A 21,439-nucleotide genomic window follows, 5' to 3' on the forward strand; every position below is an offset into this window, starting at 1 on the left:
CATCTAGCTAACATCTTTAAAGGCGCCACGCATTTGTTTTTTTTTTCAAAGTGAGGAATTATTGCCTTCTAAGTAGATCATGGGATGGCCGAGGTTAGTTCAGATCTCACTTCCGCGAGGTGTGTTCCCGCATCTCTGCCACGTCACGACACACCTCCGATATCAATCTCAAGGTCGCACCCCAAGGTCACCATACTGATAAGAAAACCGATTAGCATGGGAGTTGATAGGTACGATTGCGAAAATAAAATTAACTTCTTATAAGATTCTAACAGGATTGAGGAATTCTTCTGGTTTGACTTAGATTTGAACTGTGTGATCTGAGGTAAGTACCTAGGTAGGTACGAGTAAGTAAGTACAGATTTGACCGGTAGCCGGCCGGCGTAACTCACCGGTGTCGCCGCGATCGGCCTCGTCGTCCGATTCAGTGCCGGAGTCCCGCTCCTCGACCTGTAACAACAACACGACGGCTCAACAACACGATCAATCAGAGCGCCGCCTTCGAAGCCCATAAACCGCACTTCCTGCCCGCTTTCTAACGCTATACAGCTTCTAAAACCGCTGAAGGATAATCAGACAACGTATACACGACGATTTTAGGAGAATTGTGTGCGAGTAAAGCGGGCCGGGAGCCGGCGAACGTTCCGCTTCTTTGTTCTCGGTCGGGCGGCCATTTTCTGGTGGCGGCGTGACCTTCACGCGAGCCGGCAGAGCCATCGCGGCGACACCCACCTTCTCGGAAACGTTCTCCTCATTCAACGAATGCGTTCGCAACTTGTGGGTCAGAAATTTGAGCATTATTGAGCCTCGGGCCTTGTCCCGCACTCGCTACAGTCGCTCGCCGGCTCGACGCGTCACTGCCTCTGCAGAGCACTTCACGACTTCACTTCTTCGAAGCCAACGAAATACCGTCACGCCTATGGGAAACGTTCTATAAACATTTTAACCATCAACGACATATCCGCTTTGCACGGGTACGCGCGCAACCCGACCGCCTGGCTCGAACGCCGAACTACTACTGGAGTAGGTAGAGTAGCTTCGCGTACGACGCAGTCAGCTGAAGTGGGCACGACTCATTAATGCCGAAAGGGCCTAAAGACTATCGCGCTAAATACTTCGCTTCCGACGCGAATGCGTTATCGAGCGGTCGGTTTATTACATGCGGAGGCCGCCGCAGCTTTTCCTCTTTCCACATTCGACTAGGATATCTCGTAAAAGAACTATAAGAGGCACTCGAAATGGACTCGCCCGGCGACCCATTGATGACAAAGAACCGGAACACGCGAAGATCCGACGCGATTGGACAAAACATATTACAGAATAGGATCGAAATTTAATGCAACATGCTGCGTCTCACTCGAGTCCGAACGCATCTCGCTCGCAAGACGCGCGTGTGAGGGAGAAGGAGTACCGGTCGGTTATATAACCGCGTCTGATAATAAATCGCTGATAAAAAGTTGCGCATGTTTAACTGATATGGATATGCCAAACACCTCTAGACTTTTGTGCCCTTTTGTGAACAAACCAAACGTGTTAAAAGTAAGGGTCGGCCTTATTATGATTGCAGTATGATTCTGAATTTTGTGAACCCTATTAAATTAATTATAAATGTCCCTAAATAGATACCCAAGTACCTATCCGACAAAGAATAGTAAATATCAATTACTTATGAAAGCAAAAGAATTATCTGATTCATAATTGTTACATATTTGCAGTGACTTATTTTTCAAAAGGGTTGTTTAATAAAAAGACACGTCAAGATTGTTTACCTTTTTTGTAATGCTAAAAAAACTAACTGTAGGAATGGTAATGTCTCTCTGTCGCACTAATATGGAAGAGTGATAGAGAAAGCTTATTTTATTTTAAATAAAATAACAATGAAACAAATTCACCAAGTTATTATAGCCGGTCGCGGTGCGGTGCGGTAGTGTGTTACGGCTCTTACTCTTAAGTGCCATACTTACAAGCTTTTATTTTACTTGCAATGTTCGTAATTGTTTTCTTTTTTGAAAATTTGTAGAAGATTTTTCAACCAATGGTTGATTTCAGTTTCAGCTAAATTATGACGTGGTACTTATAAAAATCAGATGTTAATGCAATTCCTAATAAAAAGACAACGAGCTGATCTGATGATATCTGTACAAAGTAAAAAATATTACCTAGTCGTTACCATGATTTAAACTTTCACGATTTTTACACGATTAATGTGTATTAATAATTAACCTACTAAAATCGGACTTAATAGCGTAAAATTAAGTTGAGTCTTCTACGACACCTAAGAGACAACGCAGTGCTCGAAACTTTGGAGGTAAAATTAATTTTATGCGATTTAGTCACGTTTTAGTAAATAATAAGATTAATAAGTCGTATCCATACCTTTCTTTCGCTGCGCCGCGCATGTCAACTCGTTATGTCCGCCATATTTGCGCGCCATCTTTGAATCATATTGTTATAAAAAATTCAGATGATTCTACTAAGTCTATTACTTACCTCATCCTTAGGGGTAAATTAAAATTACAGAATACATCAGAAATATACAAGTACAGGCAGAAAAGATTAGTCATTATTCAACCTGTCTTGTTTTGTATTTTTCTTTGTCTTTCGCATCGCATCGGAGCTTTGTTTTTTTTTTACCAGATTTGATTTTTTATGTATGAATAGTTCGCGTTTTTAACTATTTAAACTAAAAGCCTAAACGGTTTACTAGAATAATACCTATCCTATACCTAGGTAACTGGTTACACAGGAAGTACCTAGTCTGGTGGCTGTACTCCCACCGGCACCGCAGCTAATAAAAAATTTGTTTACACTCTCATATAAGTCATATAATTTCATCATTCATCAAATGTTAATTATTGGGTATAATGATGAAGTGATATATCTCTTTACTACAATACTATTTAAGCGTATTAGTTATGATTGTCTTAATTTTTGGATATTTATCAATGAAATAAATTTTATCTTATCTTTGGACAAGTACCTAATCGATGGTTGCAGATACTTTCTTAGACGCGTTGTTTCATTCGCTGCTATTGATGCTGACTGTACCTGTAAAGATTTAACGAAAACTCAAATGCAATATCAAACGTGTATTTATAAGAAAAATAACATTAACTGAGACCCTTATTTTAATATTAGAACTAGAAGTAGTACAAATAATCCTCATTGCAATAATAGTAAACGAAGGCACAACGTGAGATACCCTCGTAAGGCCCAATGTGCATTACAATGTACACTCTTTGTCCATCTAATTAGAACCTTTCAAAAACTACATACGGTAGCATTTCTTTTGTTTCATTATTTTCTAAAACAAACGAAAGTCACCTTAATCTATTATACAACAAGGTTCAAATTAAAAATAGGGAAATTTTGTATGGTGGGCCTTACGAGGATAAATTTTATATCTTATACATATCTAGTCAAAAGTTAACTGCTGTAGGTATGTTCTCTTTCAAATGTTACATGAAAAGTTACTGCACAACCTAGCTCAAATAAAAATGTGATACCTAGTTTATAGATAGGGCGATACCTAAGTGGAATTTCTTCTAATTTTGCTATTACAGTCATGCCACCAATTACAGTAATTTTCGTGGCCAAAATACATCAGAACACACTTTTGTTACCATGGAAATAAGGATGTGTTTCGATATAAGTATTTGACGTTGGTCATACTGGTACTTATAGTTCGTTTTTTTTAGCATTAGAAAGAACTTGCAAGAAGGTAAGCGATCTACACAGGTCTTTTAACTGAAAAACGCTTTTTAAAAATCAGAAACTATTACTTATGAAAGCAGAAAAATATAAATGATCGTATTAGATTCATAATTCTTACATATTTGCCGTAACTTATTTTTAAAATGTGTTTTTCAATAAAAAGACACATCAAGATTGTTTACCTTATTTCTAATGCTAAAAAAAACGAACTATAGTAATAACTATTATAGATCGGAACGCTTTATGCGATAGCTGTACATTAAAAGCGTTTTGTGTATTCATTGTCATTCATTAGTTAAATAAAATTGAGCAAGAGGATCAAGTGAAAAAACAAAACTATATTTACAATTACCTATTTAAAGTGTGCCAAGATACTAAATACGTATCTATGGACTAATAACAATTATTATTTATTAAACACCGACTGTTCGAAATGCCTAAATGGCTTCTTTATTCTTCTAGATGGGTAGATAAACTAATTTTAGTAATTTTTGTTGTAATTCTGTCCTGTTGACCTGGACCACGTTAGATGAAATGTTGTTTCACGTTTTAACATACTCAGTAGGTGGTCCATTACAGACACTATGTCTGGTACATTTAAATACCATTAAATTCAGGGTTTCAAGTTGTCCAGGGAAACGTAACCATTTACCAAGATACAAAATACAATAGAAAATTAACTGGGATAGAAAATCACACCTTGAATAAACGCCACTCGTACCATCCCACTAATGCGGGGTTAACCGGTTAAACCGTTAACTCAGTGTCAAATTGTACTAGTAACTATGATAAATTGATAACTCCAGGTTGAACCGGTTAACCCTGGGTTATTATTGAATGGTGCAAGTGGCCCTTAGAAGTTTATTGTACGGTCGAATTCACACACATTTTTACAAGTCAACATTTTAAAATATATTTACACGACCTGACATTGCCACACTTTGTCATTGCAAATACCATGTCGAGTTAGCTTGGTCCGACTGTAGAGGCGTGTAAATATATTACTGGAACTTTGGTTTACAAAGATCTTTATGAACTGGAACTTACATTATTATTGATTTTTTCTAGTCGGCGTGTAACAGATTGACAAAAACACTAACTTACTTCTAAGTCTAAGTACAAACAACACGTATATATCTATATGAAATATAAACAAATTACAAAAATATGTAATTTACAAACAGCATTAGGTACAATTTCAGTCATTTACAAATGCGTCTACTATTTACAGTAGGTACAGTCACCTGCAATAATATGTCATACAATGAAGGCCGCAAAAATATCTGACACGATGTTATTTGTAGAGCCATAAGAGCGTGTCACTTATTTTTGCGGCGTTCGAAAAGTAACATATTTTTGCAGGTGACTGTACTAGGTTATAATATGCGTGACTTAGCAAACTCAACATTCTTTTATTAAATTATACATCAAACTAAGAAAAAAACAACGTTACATGTTTTATTTGTTTCAATTTTGTATAATCTCAGGTAAATCGGTGGACAAAACATACATTTCACATTTGCGACGTAATAGAGACCGGTTAAATATATATTATAAGCAAACGTCGGACTACAGGGGGCAGTTTGAGGGCAAGGTAAAGTTTACAAAAAAATCTTAACTTACGAGTATTATAATGTCCCTAGTATTTGTAACATAGTTAATTAAATTAATTACCCGTTATCATTTATTCATCTTTAATGTGTAAATACTCTTTGAAGTGATGACTGAGTGAAGTGGCCACTTAAAAAACAAATATATATAATAGCTGACATGCGTCATTATGACTGTTGTTCATACTTATATTTGTTGGTAGAGTGCTGTCTAATCAACAGAAAGATTTGCTTTATTTGTTACATTATAAATACTAGGTACCAAATACTAAGTACAAATACTCGAAAGTGAATTGATTGATTTGCAAACCTTACCTATCGTTCTGACATGCCACGAAAATGCCCGCTGGAGTCCGACGTATGATTATAAGGAAAGACCGCGAATAATTATTATTACTTAGTCAATGTATGTCCCAATTGTATGTAGGTACATATTTAATTTGGACTAACTTATGTTAGGGTGGTATTCCACCTATCAAATTTCTTTGTCTAATGTGTATTGCGTCTCACATTTTGCTTTAATGAGAGAGTGAGACACGCTTCACATTGGACAGGTGGAATACCACTCTTAGTCATAAATATTTTAACTGAACACAGACACTTTTTACATTAAAATATACCTAAATAATAAAGATTTTTACTTAAAAATAGTCTCAATTGTACACTACAAATATAGTCACCGGGAGAGATTTCAAATTCGGAATTGATTAAGATTCATTTTAATAACAATTATTTTTATATACAAGTACAATACACGTTACAGTAAAAGCCAAAACGAAAACCCATTTAATTTTACCGTATGTATTTTAACAAAACCTAGTAGGGATGTAATGAAATATCTATACGGGTGGATCAACTTTTATTGTTGTTATTCTGTCCCGTCAGCCAAGCAACAATAAATAAATATTAAATATTATATGACATTATTACACAAATTGACTAAGTCCCATAGTAAGTTCCTGCTTTCTTTTAATATGCTAAGTAGGTAGATGACCTTTTAAAAGAGCTTGTAACTGCCATAAAAATGTATGTTCGCCATTATAAAGCAATAAAACCAGGCTTTAAAAAAGTGAACCATGCGACCGTAACCATGGCGATGCGTGACAACAAAAAGTTGATTCACCCAAAGTATCAATATTTCAAAATAGAACTATTTATCTAATTACATACTAATCTAATATAAGAAGAAAGGCACTTACGTTGTCCTCTTAAAACGATTTTACAAATTCGCACCCACTAAGTTAAGCTTCAAGTTTGTGCCACGATCGAAATTAAGTATTACCAGAGATAGAAAATTTTTGTAGAGCGTTTATTACGCGTATTTAACGAAACTATCAACATTCCATGAATAAAACTTGTAGTCAACTTTCATTTTGTATAAGTGGCCATGTCGCTAAGACGCATAGTTTCCGAGATATAATCGAAAAACCGAAAAATGGGACCTTCAAACCCTCTCTCCTCCCCGGCTCGAGAGCTACGGCCGAGAACTTTTAATATGTTCACCTCTTAAGTAGTCGAAACATAGCTACACTCGTAGCTGCATTCGTATCCGTATCGTTTATTGGAATAAGCTGCGCGCGGATATGATTGACAGGCACAGCAACATATTCAACATAGGGCATCACACATGGATTGAACTTCCGATTTGTCTATACTGTTAAAAAAGTAAAGAACATTGTTAAAATAGATCTTACAAACCTTTAACAAATACTTCACGGAAGGTTTTCGCCGATATAATATATCTATCTATCTAATACCTTTAAACGAGCAAATCTTGTTTATTAATTTATATGTATGTATATTTATTTCGGGGATCTCGGAAACGGTTCTAACGATTTTGGTGAAATTTGTTATATAGGGGTTTTCGGGGGCGATAAATAGATCTAGCTAGGGCTTATCGCTGTGAAAATGCGCATTATTGAATTTTTATAGCAAAACTCGGTCTCCCGGATATTAAAAGTATAGAACTAGGAATTTTCCTGCTCACTTTGGGTAACAGAACTCACACATTTTGTTTTCCCGTGTGCATATGTCCTCTCCACTAGATGGCGCCGCGCTTTTCTAACGACACAAATAACATTAGTCTTCAAGTGTACCTATATGAACATGAGTTCGTCCCGCAGGTAGTTCTCGTTGGCGCGGACGTAGTCGAGCAGGCGCTGCACGGCGGCGGCGAGGCCGCGCAGGCGCTGGGGCTGGTCGGCGCGCAGGCGCAGGTCGGCGAGCAGGCGCGCCGCGTGCGCGGGCAGCTCGTAGCGCCGGTACGGCGCCACCTGCGGCATCAGCTCGTCGCCCAGCTCCGACACGCTGGAATCAGTATGGTCACAGAATAAATAATAGTACATACTATCGTACAGAAAGGAAACTTCCTACAAAACCGAATTTTGACAGCGGTTCAGGGTCGAATCATGCTGTCCCTTCTAATATATGGCACTATCTTTCGGCTATTTAGGCTTGTCTAAATTCAAGCCATTGTCTTATCTGTCGTCGTGCACGCAAAGGGATGTTAAGTTGTGTAAATCCTAATAATTTCTTGGAGCAATGCTAAACCGAATGGAGCAGAGTTTACCCGAAGGGAGGAGTTTCGCACCTCTGGTATGGTGGGGATCAGAGTTAGCTTAGTCCAACGCTAGTGAGGTTTTTAGGGTTCCGTAACCAAAGGATAAAAACGGGACCCTATTACTAACACTCCACTATCCGTCTTTCTATCTGTTTACAAGCTGTATCTCATGAACCGTAATAGCTAGTTAGTTGGTAGTTTCATAGACGATGTATTTCTGTTGCCGCTGTAATAACAAATACTAAAAAGTACGGAACCCTCGGTGGGCGAGTTCGACTCGCACTGTCCGGTTTTTTAATAGTCATCCGAGCTCCACATACCAATAGCATGACTTTGCAAGTAACGTGGTTTAACTTAAAACATTACAAGTTGGTACTCACGTAGCGATGTAATACCGGGCATACTCTTGCTGCATCGGGGCCATGTCCCGCACCAGTCGTAATGCGAACTGCAGTAGCACATCACCGTAGTGAGGCTTCTTGTACTGTACACGAGCTCCCAACAGCGGTTGTTGCACTGAAAATAAACGAAAGTGTTAGTTTATACAAAGATACTTCAGTAGCCGCTCCATACTACAATACACTACACTACTAACTATACTATGCACTAGCACGACGCGCACCTCAGGCCGCGCTAGCACGTGCTCCACTTTACAGTAGTATACTACTTGCGTCGAAAGATGGTCCCTATGACAGTTAATTTTGATATGGGCAGTAGCTATCACGTAAAATCTATGTAGGTAGCAATTTTTTTGAAGTTTAGCACATTAATTTATTTAGAATTGTAACATTAAAGTAATAAAAATACAATTTGGCAGGTAACTTGTACAATTTGTCACAAGATAAGCGCTTCGCTACAGAGTGGGAGCCCGAAAACGCAAATCGGGGAGTTGGCAGACCCCGCCGGCGATGGCGGGATGAACTAGACTCCTTTCTGAAGTAGTGGCCAGACACAGGATCGGAAAGAGATCTGTGGAGAAATTAGGGAGAGGCCTTTGCCCAGCAGTGGGACACGTAAGGCCCCAAATAATAAGCGCTTCAATTTTGGAGCGCCTATAACATATCTTGAGTTATAATAATTCATTGTGTATTACAGACTAAAGATAGACTCACTCTGCATGTCGTGGGAGACCTGCGCCGCGTACAGCGCCGCGGCGGCCGGGGTCTGCACTAGCACGACGCGCACATCGGGCCGCGCGAGCACGCCGCAGAGCCACTCTTCCGGCGCTTGGGCGTAAAGCGCCATGCAGTCGGCGCTGAATAAGTCGTATACCTGGAATATATTAAACATTGCTGAAGACAAATGCCTGTTTAAAGTCTAATCTTAATTGGTCATTTTGGGAGTAAATGCTTGGCTACACAGACAGCGCGACGTCATCTGAACATGTTATCCGCGTAAAGCCGCGTCTCCATATTGCGCGGCAAGCTATCGAACATTGGCGCGCGCGGCAGCCGCGCGCAATGGATACCAGGCTGCCGCGCGCGCCAACTAGAACATTGGCGCGCTCGAACGTGCCGCGCGACGAACCATTCACTGTCGGTGTTTCGACGCGCGGCAAAGGAATGTTCGCGCGCAGTTGGGACGGGTGTGTATATATTTCAGTTGGCTCGCGCGGCAGCATACATGGATAATGAAAAGTGTCGTACTTTAATTAAATTATATTGCACTAAACAGTTTCTATTGAACAGTAAATGTAGTGATTATAGAAACAGATCATTTTTCTATTTGGCTATATTTCGATCCGAATAATATTTTTTTGTGATATAATGTGGTCGATCGTCAGATCGCCTGCCGCGCGCGGCCGCCGCGCATAAGTTCTAAGATGGTGTCGAAATTGGCGCGCGCGCCAAAATACAGGTGTGCCGCGGTCGAACATTGCTCGCGCGGCCGCCGCGCAATATCGAGACGCACCTTAATAATTGTAATAAAACCTTAAATATAATTGTTTCCAACAGTGACGCTTTCAGTTGCAAAAGCAGCCGGGAAGTGGATCAAATTTAACTTGCAAGATTTGATTACACACAGACAGACAGACAACGGTCAGGTGAAACTAAATAAAAGCTTGTAAAACAGTAGGTAAGAGTCTACTAAGTATTTGTTCCTCGAATTTGACGACCGGAACAGATGTCTGTATACGGCCCAGTAGGTACCTACATTATATGGTAACTATGCAGGCGCAGCACTGTTCCATTTTTATCGCCTGTCACTATGCGCGTCCCTTTTGCACTTACATACTTGTTAGAACGTGACAGGCATGGTGACAAGCGATAAATATACGACCGTGCTACCGCCGCTGATTGTCAAAATTTGACGTTCCCTTTCGTTATCACATCAATTGGTTACCACAAAACACATGGCGCCATACAACGCCATCTAGTTTTTCTGTCAAACGCGATCACGATTTTTTCTGATACTTTCACCTTTCTACAATTGATAACTGTTTGATATCTCAACTCTTACCCGGCCCGGAGCGCCTTCCTCGAGCATCTCCTTCAGCACGCTGATGGCCTCCATGGCCGGCTCGCAATCCCGCGCGTACAGCAGGAGGATGTGGCCCGGGTCCACCACTGGCGTGTTCTCAGCCGTGTACGAAGCGTATCTGTAGGCAAATAAATGTATAATGTACGGTCAAGGAATTTAATGTCAATACTATTTCGTACTTTGGCACAGTGACAATAGTATAAGGTCCCTAGATACTTTCATATTGATTGTCACTACAAGGTATACGAAATGTTGACTGTACGAGTGTACGCGTATTTACAATTTCGATCGCAGTCGGGTATAAAACTATTCGCGATTCAATAAAACATTACTGTAATCTAGTGGCGTAGCGTTTAGCTGCTAAGCCAAGTACAATAGGGTTATTGGAACGTATATACGGAATATAATTTTTTTAAATAGTGAATATAAAATAACGTACAAAATCCGGCACTTCAGTGAATGAAGCATATTGAGAAGAAACCAGAATAATCTCAAAAAACCTAGAAGGCCCTGATACTGAGACTAGATGTCTGTCCCATTATTGAGATTAGGTTGCTATAATCATCCTGGCTCTGGTGTGCAACCGGGAACCGGGGTATGAGAATAGTAGTTTGTGTTACAAGGGATCAAAATGATATATTTCCGTCAGGGGCGTACATTGAATCCTGAGCGTAATGAGGGATTCAAGTGTTAACGCCCAAGACGAAATAATTTTGATACCGTGTGACACATACTGCTTTTCAGGAAATTGTTATGTTCCAAAATATGTATTATTTGACCAAAAAAAAATAGTATGCAAGAAAGAAAAAATCATGTCCTAGAACAGAAAAGTACAACTTTGATCCCTCCTAGCAGGGAAGAAAAGTGCCACTTTGATCCCTCCTAGCGGGGAAGAAAAATCCCTTTTTCGAATAGGTGATGTGAATAAATAATGGTAGTCAATGATGTACCTGTGCACCCAGTCGTGCAGCACCTTCTTGCGCAGGTTGGCGAGCACGCGCGAGTGCGCGGCCCAGCACGCCGCCAGCAGCGTCAGCGTCAGCGCCAGCGCGCCTATCGCCCACCACACGCGCGGGTCCATGCCCAGGTCCATCACTCTTTCCTCGCTCGGCGGGGCACCTGTAATTGCGATTTACTTCATAAGTAGTGTTCGTAAACTAAAAGTAGGTAAGTACTTAGATGTCATAACGAGAGAAAAAGTGACCAAGGCCTCCAGGGCTCGAGGACAGATTTTAACCGTGAGGTATATCAGATTTTTTATTTAATTCGAACGTTTATTTTTTCTGCGATTTAATTTATTTTTGGTGGGAAAATGTTTATCGTCATTATTTAGATTATTCGTTACCGATTCTGTGAATATTCTTTTGAGTTTTAAGGAAATTAATGAAATTATAGATCAGGGAAGGACAGTTGGAATTAAATCCTTTCGCGAGTGTCATAAAGTAAATACCTACAAGGAAATATTGTCATTGTTTACAAAATCTTTCTGTTAAATTGAATGTAAACATCCCGATTCCAGGTCCATACACTATTCTATGATGCGTTACCTACTTATTTCAGTAATAACTCTAAAAATACATTTGTAGAAATCTCAGCGGCAACAGATAGGTATGAGAAATAAGTCGCGTAGGTACTTATAAAAAAAGGATAATAAAAGAAGCACATGTATTCAAACAGGAGTTTCCACCTTCTATTGTTTTTAAGTAGGTATTGTCTCAGGTGAATAAATACCTATAATGTCATATAACTGTTAAGGTAAACTGTAAATTTTCACGTACAAATACTACGCATTTTCATTCGCCTTAACCACAACGCATCATTGGGAAAACAGTTATTTAACTATTTATGTCACGGGGATGTGACACAATGTTTTGAACAACTTATATTTTACACGAATAAAGGTTAAATTGTACTTTAATTTTTGATGGGTAATTGGGTATTCCGTTTAAATATTTATCATTCGTTGATTTTCATTATAATATGTTACATAAAATTGAAATGCAGCGATTGCAAGTCACTAATGACGAATCATCTATGAATGAGTATCACCTTTATACGTCTTTATGTGATTCAATCGTTGACTATTAAGTAAAGCCCGTTACAATAAAGCTGACGTTAATAAAAACCGGCCAAGTGCGAGTCGGACTCACGCACGAAGATTTCCGTACCATCACGCATAAAATCACGTTTGTTGTATAGGAACCCCACTGAAATATTTATGTTATTGTTTTTAGTATTTGTTGTTATAGCGGCAACAGAAATACGTCATCTGGTGAAAATTTCAACATCTATCTATTAAGGTTCATGAGATACAGCCTGGTGACATACAGCTGTCCGTCTGTATGTCCCGGAGTCTTAGTAATAGGGTCCTGTTTTTATCCTTTGGGTAAGGAACCCTAATAAATTATGTGTGTAATAAAAAGCGGCTCTCGATGTACTCACAGTATTCAAAGGGGCTGGGGTCGTCGATGGTGTTTCGATACGACGCGGTGTATTCCAAAGACAGTAGTACACAATTACCCGCATCGGGACACCGCAGGTGGCAAACAACTGTCGCAGACTCGGGCAGCGCGGTGCAGTTGCCTCTGATGTTTATCCAATCTACTGCCTAAAATATTAATTAGAAATAGATAATTTTCATCATTAGAAAACTGAGAGTTTCGCCTAAGTAGCAATGACAACTGATCGGTTTAATCGTACCAGTAGTTTTGGAACAAATTCGCTAGAACAGACGTTTAGCGCGAGCCGGCGCAAGTACTTACCGCACGACAAGGTAACTCATTCATTGCGTCGAAATAGGGTTAGGCAGCTGTGTTGTTGATATTTGATATAATGATACCTACCTACCTAAGTACCTACTGTTATTGTTTTAGTTTAGTTGAGCGCTTCGCCAACAAACTGTTTTACAGTTTGGCGAAACTTTAATTATAGGTAACATTGTACTTTGTTTTGTTAAATAATAAAAAAAGACGAACGGAGTGACACATGAATGATCAATTGATTATACATAACTATAACATCTTGAGACCTTCCTCCTTGGTGAATGTCGCTAGACGTTGGTGGGTGGTCACCACAAAATAATAAAAAAAAAACCGGGCAAGTGCGAGTCGGACTCGCGCACGAAGGGTTCCGTACCATAAAGCAAAAAAAAACGGAAAAAAATGCAAAAAGAAAACGGTCACCCATCCAAATACTGACCACGCCCGAAGTTGCTTAACTTTGGTCAAAAATCACGTTTGCTGTATGGGAGCCCCACTTAAATCTTTATTTTATTCTGTTTTTAGTATTTGTTGTTATAGCGGCAACAGAAATACATCATCTGTGAAAATTTCAACTGTCTAGCTATCACGGTTCGTGAGATACAGCCTGGTGACAGACGGACGGACAGCGAAGTCTTAGTAATAGGGTCCCGTTTTACCCTTTGGTTACGGAACCCTAAAAATCACACCGGCGAGATATGAACTATTCTGAACTTTACGATTCTCGGGACAAATCCGGTATTTACTCATACATACTTTACCCACTTGCTGTACATTATGCTTTTAAATACTTACATCAATTTCTTTAGTACTGGAACTATTCTTATACTCTTTTGTTAGCATGCCAAACGATTCGCTCACGTCTATGTAGTGCAAGTTATAGGTGGCCACGAGCTCACGGCTGAAACAAAAGGAAAATTTGCTTTTGAGCATGGTATAATAATATACTCCGCATGGTACAATCTTCCCGTCTTTTCATGGTCACGTGACTGACACAAGCCTACGTATATCATGCGACAGCGCTATATGATAATACGCGATAGCGCTATATAAAGTGGCAATATTATTGTGACGTAGGCTTGTGTCACTCTGGGAAGAGAAGACCATGTTTTATTAGACTATGCTTTTGAGTAAATTGTTGTGCATGCATCAGAGGCCTCTGGGACACCGAAGGATAAATCGATACAAAATGAATAACAATTCTTGTACGGGTCTTATACTGTTAACTGTACATCGGTGGATCTTATGCCTTTTGTAATTAGGTCCACCGATGTACAGTTAGGAGTGTTGATGTTTGTACTATTTGATGTCAAATACTGTTTTAAATTTCAATTTCCTAATCTTCTTCATCAGAATAGATGACTGACAGACAATAACGTCGAAATATTAAGTTTCATATATGACGATGTTCAATTATGTATTTTTTTACATACGTTATTATAGCGGCAATAGTGATGAAACGTAATATAAATAAACCCTTGACATGTTACGCAATACCGTACACGTAACATTTCTACTGTCTATTTATTTCAACTTGTATGAGGGTTCATAGGGACAGAGATACGAGAATTTTCTATTCTCACGGAGTTGACACCCTAAGAATACGAAATCCTAAACAAGGGAAAATTATATTTTAGTCAATGAACTAACAAAATTGATTTGATTGATTTTAAAAACCATAATTACCTACTATTGAACGTATGAAATTACGCCGAAGTAGACAAAGTTAAGGTAAGGTGGGGTAAGACTATATCACCGGGACAAGACAAACACTTGTCCACTCATACCGTTTGTCATGCCCCGAGCAAAATAAACCATGTTCGTCTTACCCCGTCTCGCCTTACCTTACAGTAATGTACGTCTGTACGATCGTCTAGTGTTACCCGACAATTCGTAAACCTTATTGCAAAGGGAAAAGGTCCACCTATGGTCAGATAACAGTATTATAGTGTGATTATAGTAAAGTATTAATAACAATAGTAGTAATGTATTGTAGTAAAGGTATGTACGAGTATATGTATTGTTGTTGTTATGTCTGTATTGATGATGAGTATTCAGCTGGTATTCAGTATTCACGTATAGTTAATAATAAATTTAATACATATGTAATTAATTTGTCATAATAAGGAAACTCCAGCGAATATACAGCATAATTTAAGGAAAATTGCCTATTGCAAACATCTATCTCTTAATAAAATCAATCAAAGGTCAGACCCTTAGACATTATGATACGATATCACAAAATTGAAAACACGCTGACATCAATTTATCTCGGAGTTTAGTACTCTACAAATCTTTTGTATCTTATTCACCTACATTAGACTACATTAGAAACAACATACTCGTACTTTGTATAGCATTTTTGAGTATGCAAACTTCAGATTGTTTAACCTGATTATTAAGTAGGTACCTACGCCTAGGTAGGTAGGTACGCCTTTGCTGCGTGCGTGGTAGTGGTAAGTACATTCGATAGTCCTTATCAAGACAAACCAAAATACCTATCACTTTCAATGACCTATGAGTCGACTACGTAGTTACGTACACAAACACGTTAAAAACCCGTCATAAGCAAAATGGTGAGTGATTATCGGTTTTTACATATAAACAATTACACATACCTATAGTTTATATACAACCAATTCAATGATACATATATGTATCCCCAAATTTGAGGTGCTCTAGAAATGCTACAACTTTTAAAAGTCTGCTTAGATATAGGTATGTAGTATAGGTATGTAGTATAGGACGACATTAAAAACAAGTGATTGTCGCGGTTTGGTGCATTGAATCGCCTTAGCAAATCAAAATGTATGTGTTGTGTAAAGAGTCGCAAGTAGGTGAGTAAAACGAATTAGCAAACACGAACCGGTTAGCACGCCTAATGAAAATCCAAACCGGTCGAAGCCTATAAGAGTTTGTTTACATCAATACATTTTATGTTTCGCCTCGCAGTAGGTACCTGTGGGTCGAATCCCTTCTTAAAAAATTGTCCAAATCTGTGAAGCCGTTTTTGTTTGATTAAGTTATTAACACACCTCGAACAACACAAAAATCCAATGCCTATTAGCAGAATCCATATAGCGCAGAGCGGCAATCTGAATGTGACGAGTTCTAACGTAGCTAGGTACATCAGCTTCTTTAAAAATAGGCATGTGTTTGAAACGCGTGACTGGTCGAAACAATTAAACAAACAGATAGAGGGGAAACTACATTAACGAGGCTCGTGATTTTGTTGTCGAAGCGATGATGATACTTACGTGTACTTACTGATCGTACTATAGACATTATAGTGTGTGCGTTTGGTGGGTGGTGACCGTCTTGAGTTAATGTAGGTCCTTATCTACTACATATAGACCATATATAGTCAACACAGTTTTAGGTTACTGTTGCTACTAACACGGTTGGCTCGCTCGACTATACGAGAAGCTGTCCGATCCCACGACCTCTCCACGCCTTATAATTAAATACGCCACATATTTGTGCCCTTGGGATAGGACACATTAAACTTACTTATTCTTTTCAAGTTGCACGACGGGTTCCAATGCATTGAGGGCTTGATGGCTGGTAAACATGTTGTCGATGCGATGATACGTATCCATCATTAAATGCACTAGCGTGTTAGTGACCCCATGCTCAGTGGTTTCTTTCTTCTCAATTATCTTGTTGGATACCTTGTAGCAGCTTGAGAAAACTGCATCAAACTGTTTTGATAGACAGGTCTGGAACAACAGGATGTGATGTATAAAAGACGTATACATATAATTTACTTTAATATTATGATAATGTATCTTTGCTGGTGAATTAGACATGACGTGATTCGTGATGGTCCATATTTGAAGTATTTGAAGCCGTTTATAAAAATTGCACTATTCTCATCTCATACCCTAGGCCCTAGAGTCAGGCGTCAGGCGGCCCCCCAGGCCCTAGGGTCAGGCTTAGGGGTAGGCCGCAGGTCGGCGCACAATTTTATTTTAACTGTATGGCTACCGGCGTGGGCGCCGAGCGTGCATGCGTTTCGTGGCCAAGGTGTAAATTGTTGAGTATTTATATAAATAGGTATATTCCAAAAGTTAGACCAAGATAACTCTGCAGTGAATTTGATAGCACAGAGCGTGGAAGTGTTATGACGTTTACCACTTCCACAGTCTATGACATCAAACGCGCTGCAGTTATCTTAGTCTAACTTCTACTAATTTCTGAACTAATGACACATAGCTGACATAGGTCACCTGTTAAAGTGACATAAAACTTAAACAAAAAATTTGCAATTCCACAAAATTTACATTAGATATCTACACTACATAGGGGTAAAATCGATGACCTCCTTTTCATATGTTGGTTTAAAAATATGCCTGTTTAGAACTGATAATCCATCAAAAACTGAGACTAGCGAACATACATATATCTGCACTTAAAAACATATACATTTCATACCTAAGCAATTTATTAATCGCATACGTAAACAAACGATCGCACGAGATAGTGACGTCTCAAGTTCACAGGGCACCTAAGTAGATAGCAGAAAATTGTTATGAACATACATGCACAAGAAGTTTGGTAGATTGTGCAACTATTGAGTGGATTTTTGCTGAAACTGAAGGTTTGGTTTTGCTCTATTTTCGGCCGTAGTCGTGTACAATTAGCCGAGACATGACTTTTGTGTTGAAAGTGTTGAAACATGCAGAAACCAAAACTTTGGCCAGTCACTACCAAAAATAAAGTTACGGCGCAGCAGGGTAAGGTTTAGTAGTTCTTGACCAAAACTAGGACCCCAGGTATTTGGTAATAAATATGCATGGTATATGCTTCCAATAATAACACCTGACCTGACACCTGAGGCTGTAAACAATTTCCACTGTTGAGTGTTAACACAATACATGTTAGCACAGGGACATATAAGTAAGTACAACAGTTACAACAACCTAAGAACTTGTATTGTCACTTGCACACAGAAATTCTTTGCGAAAATGATACTAATGTAGCATTTAATGAATTTCACGACTTGGTCACTCTGTTTTACAATTTGTGTTTTCCTTTAATTAGAGTGAAAAGAATAAATAAACCTATTTTGAACAAATGGTTAACCAAAGGCATAAAAATATCCTGTAAAAATAAAAGGAAAATGTTTAAGATGACTATGCAATGCAAAGAAAACACTGAGTACCTAAGAAAATATAAAATGTACGCAAAGCTTTTAAAAACATGCCTTTACACTGCCAGGCAAATATCAAATAACCGCTTTATCAAATGTTCTAAAAATGCAGGTCGAGCATCTTGGCAAATAATAAAAAATAACTGCGACGTTCAGCTCAATTCTAATGAAATCACTCAAATTGTATCTGATGGTAAGGCAATAGTCGATCCTAAAAGTATAGCTGAGAAATTTAACGATTTCTTTATTGACATTACTAATAGAATACAAAAACAGACGAAACAATGTTATATTATTGACCAAAGTAGAGATAGCATATTCCTATACTCAGTAAGTACAGAAGATGTAATCAGAGCAATAAAGGCGCTAAACAACACAAAAGCCACGGGGTACGATGGGATATCTACTAAAGTCCTAAAATTATGTGCCATCTCATTATCAGTGCCTCTTAGTCACATAATAAATCTATCTTTTTTGCAAGGAGTTTTTCCTGAACGGTTAAAATTATCAATAGTTAAACCACTTTACAAAAAGGGGCCAAAAACAGATTTAAATAATTACCGTCCTGTCACCCTGATACCAGTTATCTCAAAGATTTTGGAGAAAATTATGTTCGACAGGGTATCAAATTTTATAACTAAACACCAAATCTTAAATGATTATCAGTTCGGTTTTAGGAAAAATAGTTCAACAAGCTTAGCATGTTTCCACTTAATAAAAACTGTGATGGAAAGTTTAGACAGTAAAACTCCTATTGTAGCGGTATTACTGGACATGAGTAAGGCATTTGATTTTGTGAAACACGACTTATTATTAAGTAAGCTGTATAGATATGGCGTAAGAGGCCCTGCATTAGAGTGGGTAGATAGTTACCTCAAAGACAGGAAACAGTGTGTGGAAACTACAAATTTTATTGGCAGAGATAAAGTTACCCATAGATCCAGCTACAGAACTAACTTATATGGGGTTCCACAGGGCAGTATATTAGGCCCACTGCTGTTCCTGCTGTACATAAATGACCTCCCGAAGGCTATGGGGCATAGTTGTTTACTCTTTGCAGACGATACCACACTACTTGTAAAATGTGACGATGTCAAATCATTTGAGCAAACCATTAATAAAGCAATAATAGATATAGTAAATTGGCTTGACAGTAACAATTTAAATATTAATCTTAGTAAGACAAAAATTGTACAATTCCAAACATATAAAAGTAAGCATATTCCGATGAACATTACCTACCAGGACTCCCCTATAGAGGAAGTAAAGTCAACCGCATTTTTGGGATTGACCATAGATTGCTTTTGCAACTGGAAAGCTCATATTGACAGTTTACGAATTAAATTAGATCGTTTTGTATATGTCTTGCATCGTATTCGTAATGTAGTGTCAGAATCTACAGCTATGACAGCCTATCATGGATATGTTGCGTCACAATTAAGATATTGCATCATTATGTGGGGAAATTCGGTAGACTCAGATATAATTTTTAAGGCCCAAAAGAAATGCATTAGGGCAGCGTGTGGAGCAGACTTCAGAGAGCCCTGTAGACCACTGTTTAAAAGTAAAAAAATATTAACATTACCCGCTCTGTACATACACGAAATTTGTATTTTCGTTAGGAAAAACCCGTCTTGCTTTAGAACTATCACTATGACATCAAAACGAGGTGCTTATAGGAATAAACTTTTCATGCCGACAACAAATCTTTCTCTACCTAAGAAGAATGTATATGGAATGGCAATACAAATATTTAATTGTTTTACTGATAGTTTTAAGGAACTGCCATTTAATTTATTTAAAAAAAAATTATATACATATTTAATTGAGAATTGCTATTATTCGATCGATGAGTTTTTGGAAAATTGTAATTTGTAAGCATGATAATTTGATAAAGTATTTATTGATTATGAAATTATTTATTTTATATTTATTAGACATGTTACCAAGCAAGACATTAATTATCAATTTCATTTTAAATTATTATTTTTTGACTTTGTGTAAAATTGTGCCATATACTTAGCTTATAAGAATGCATGTATGTACATATAGCCAGAATATAGCTCTTAGGGGTAACATATTGAATATTTGTACGCCATATTATGGTAAAATAAGGAATGCGACTGAAAACTTTGTATACCACCTATTGTACCCTTATTTATGCAAATAAATATTTTTGATTTGATTTGATTGTAGAACAAGCATATTACAAACAACATGAATGAATGCGCATTATATACTCGTACATACTGCAGAGTGACGGTGTGACAATAACATCATATAGCTTCTATAACTTCTATTTTGGTACACTATGTTACAAGAACCCTTATGTTATACCCTTGTGTTATAGTTTACTTAAAAAACCAATACCATGGTCTGATGACAATTCTAGTATCGTCGCGCGTTATGCTTACCAAATCTTATATGTGCGAGATCTTAATCAAATTAATTCATACCTTATGTATTTTGTTGCTATGTAACTATTTGTCAATAAAAAATCGAACACATATCAGCTTTGAAAGCACAACAGTGGGTACTATATAGATATACTATAAATTAAGATACCTTTGGTTGCATAAAAATATGACGAATGAAGACAAATATTAGCTCTCCTTTCTGTTCCCAAACTAACATTAGGTTAGGCATAATACAAGATTTAACCCTGGGAGTTGAACCATAACTGGGGGAGATTAAACCATATGTGTCTCTTCTTCTCTTCTTCCGGCATTTCGCCGGATTATCCCGGCATTTCGCCACGGCTCATGAGAGCCTGGGGTCCGCTTGACAACTAATCCCATGATTTGACGTAGGCACTAGTTTTTACGAAAGCGACTGCCATCTGACCTTCCAACCCAGAGGGTAAACTAGGCCTTATTGGGATTAGTCCGGTTTCCTCACGATGTTTTCCTTCACCGAAAAGCGACTGGTAAATATCAAATGATATTTCGTACATAAGTTCCGAAAAACTCATTGGTACGAGCCGGGGTTTGAACCCGCGACCTCCAGATTGCAAGTCGCATGCTCTCACCGCTATACTACCAGCGCAAAATTTAACCCTGGGAGTTGAACCATAACTGGGGGAGATTAAAACATATGTGTATGAACATGAATCTTTAATATAAATTACTTCTTAACATTATAAACCCTAATAAGTTTCTTCAAA

At 38.2% G+C, this 21,439-nt stretch overlaps 2 protein-coding genes across 4 annotated transcripts in view; both read right to left on the bottom strand.

Moving 5' to 3' along the window:
- LOC134666041 (uncharacterized) overlaps nt 1–1,487 on the bottom strand; it is a 67,547-nt gene extending 66,060 nt beyond the window's left edge. The window contains exons 1-2 of one of the 2 annotated variants that reach the window (XM_063523155.1): nt 733–1,487; nt 393–450 (exon numbers count right to left, since the gene is read on the bottom strand). In XM_063523155.1, coding sequence (XP_063379225.1) covers nt 393–450; nt 733–798 — 124 coding nt within the window. In that variant the 5' untranslated portion in view covers nt 799–1,487. The remainder of the gene's footprint in view (nt 1–392; nt 451–732) is intronic. The other variant, XM_063523148.1, reaches the window with a different exon arrangement.
- The window catches only part of LOC134665801 (uncharacterized), a 152,859-nt gene that overhangs the window by 130,377 nt on the left and 1,043 nt on the right, over nt 1–21,439 (bottom strand). Inside the window, exons 2-9 of one of the 2 annotated variants that reach the window (XR_010098420.1) lie at nt 16,635–16,843; nt 13,920–14,025; nt 12,808–12,973; nt 11,316–11,484; nt 10,345–10,483; nt 8,997–9,156; nt 8,265–8,400; nt 6,664–7,631 (exon numbers count right to left, since the gene is read on the bottom strand). Coding sequence is in view for 1 of the 2 variants with exons in the window: in XM_063522791.1 (XP_063378861.1) it covers nt 7,421–7,631; nt 8,265–8,400; nt 8,997–9,156; nt 10,345–10,483; nt 11,316–11,484; nt 12,808–12,973; nt 13,920–14,025; nt 16,635–16,843 (1,296 nt within the window). In the remaining variant the exon portion in view is untranslated. Of the gene's footprint in view, nt 1–3,076; nt 7,632–8,264; nt 8,401–8,996; nt 9,157–10,344; nt 10,484–11,315; nt 11,485–12,807; nt 12,974–13,919; nt 14,026–16,634; nt 16,844–21,439 lie in introns of those variants that run through there. The other variant, XM_063522791.1, reaches the window with a different exon arrangement.

This window comes from Cydia fagiglandana, chromosome 1 (assembly GCF_963556715.1).
Source record: "Cydia fagiglandana chromosome 1, ilCydFagi1.1, whole genome shotgun sequence".
NCBI lineage: Eukaryota > Metazoa > Arthropoda > Insecta > Lepidoptera > Tortricidae > Cydia > Cydia fagiglandana.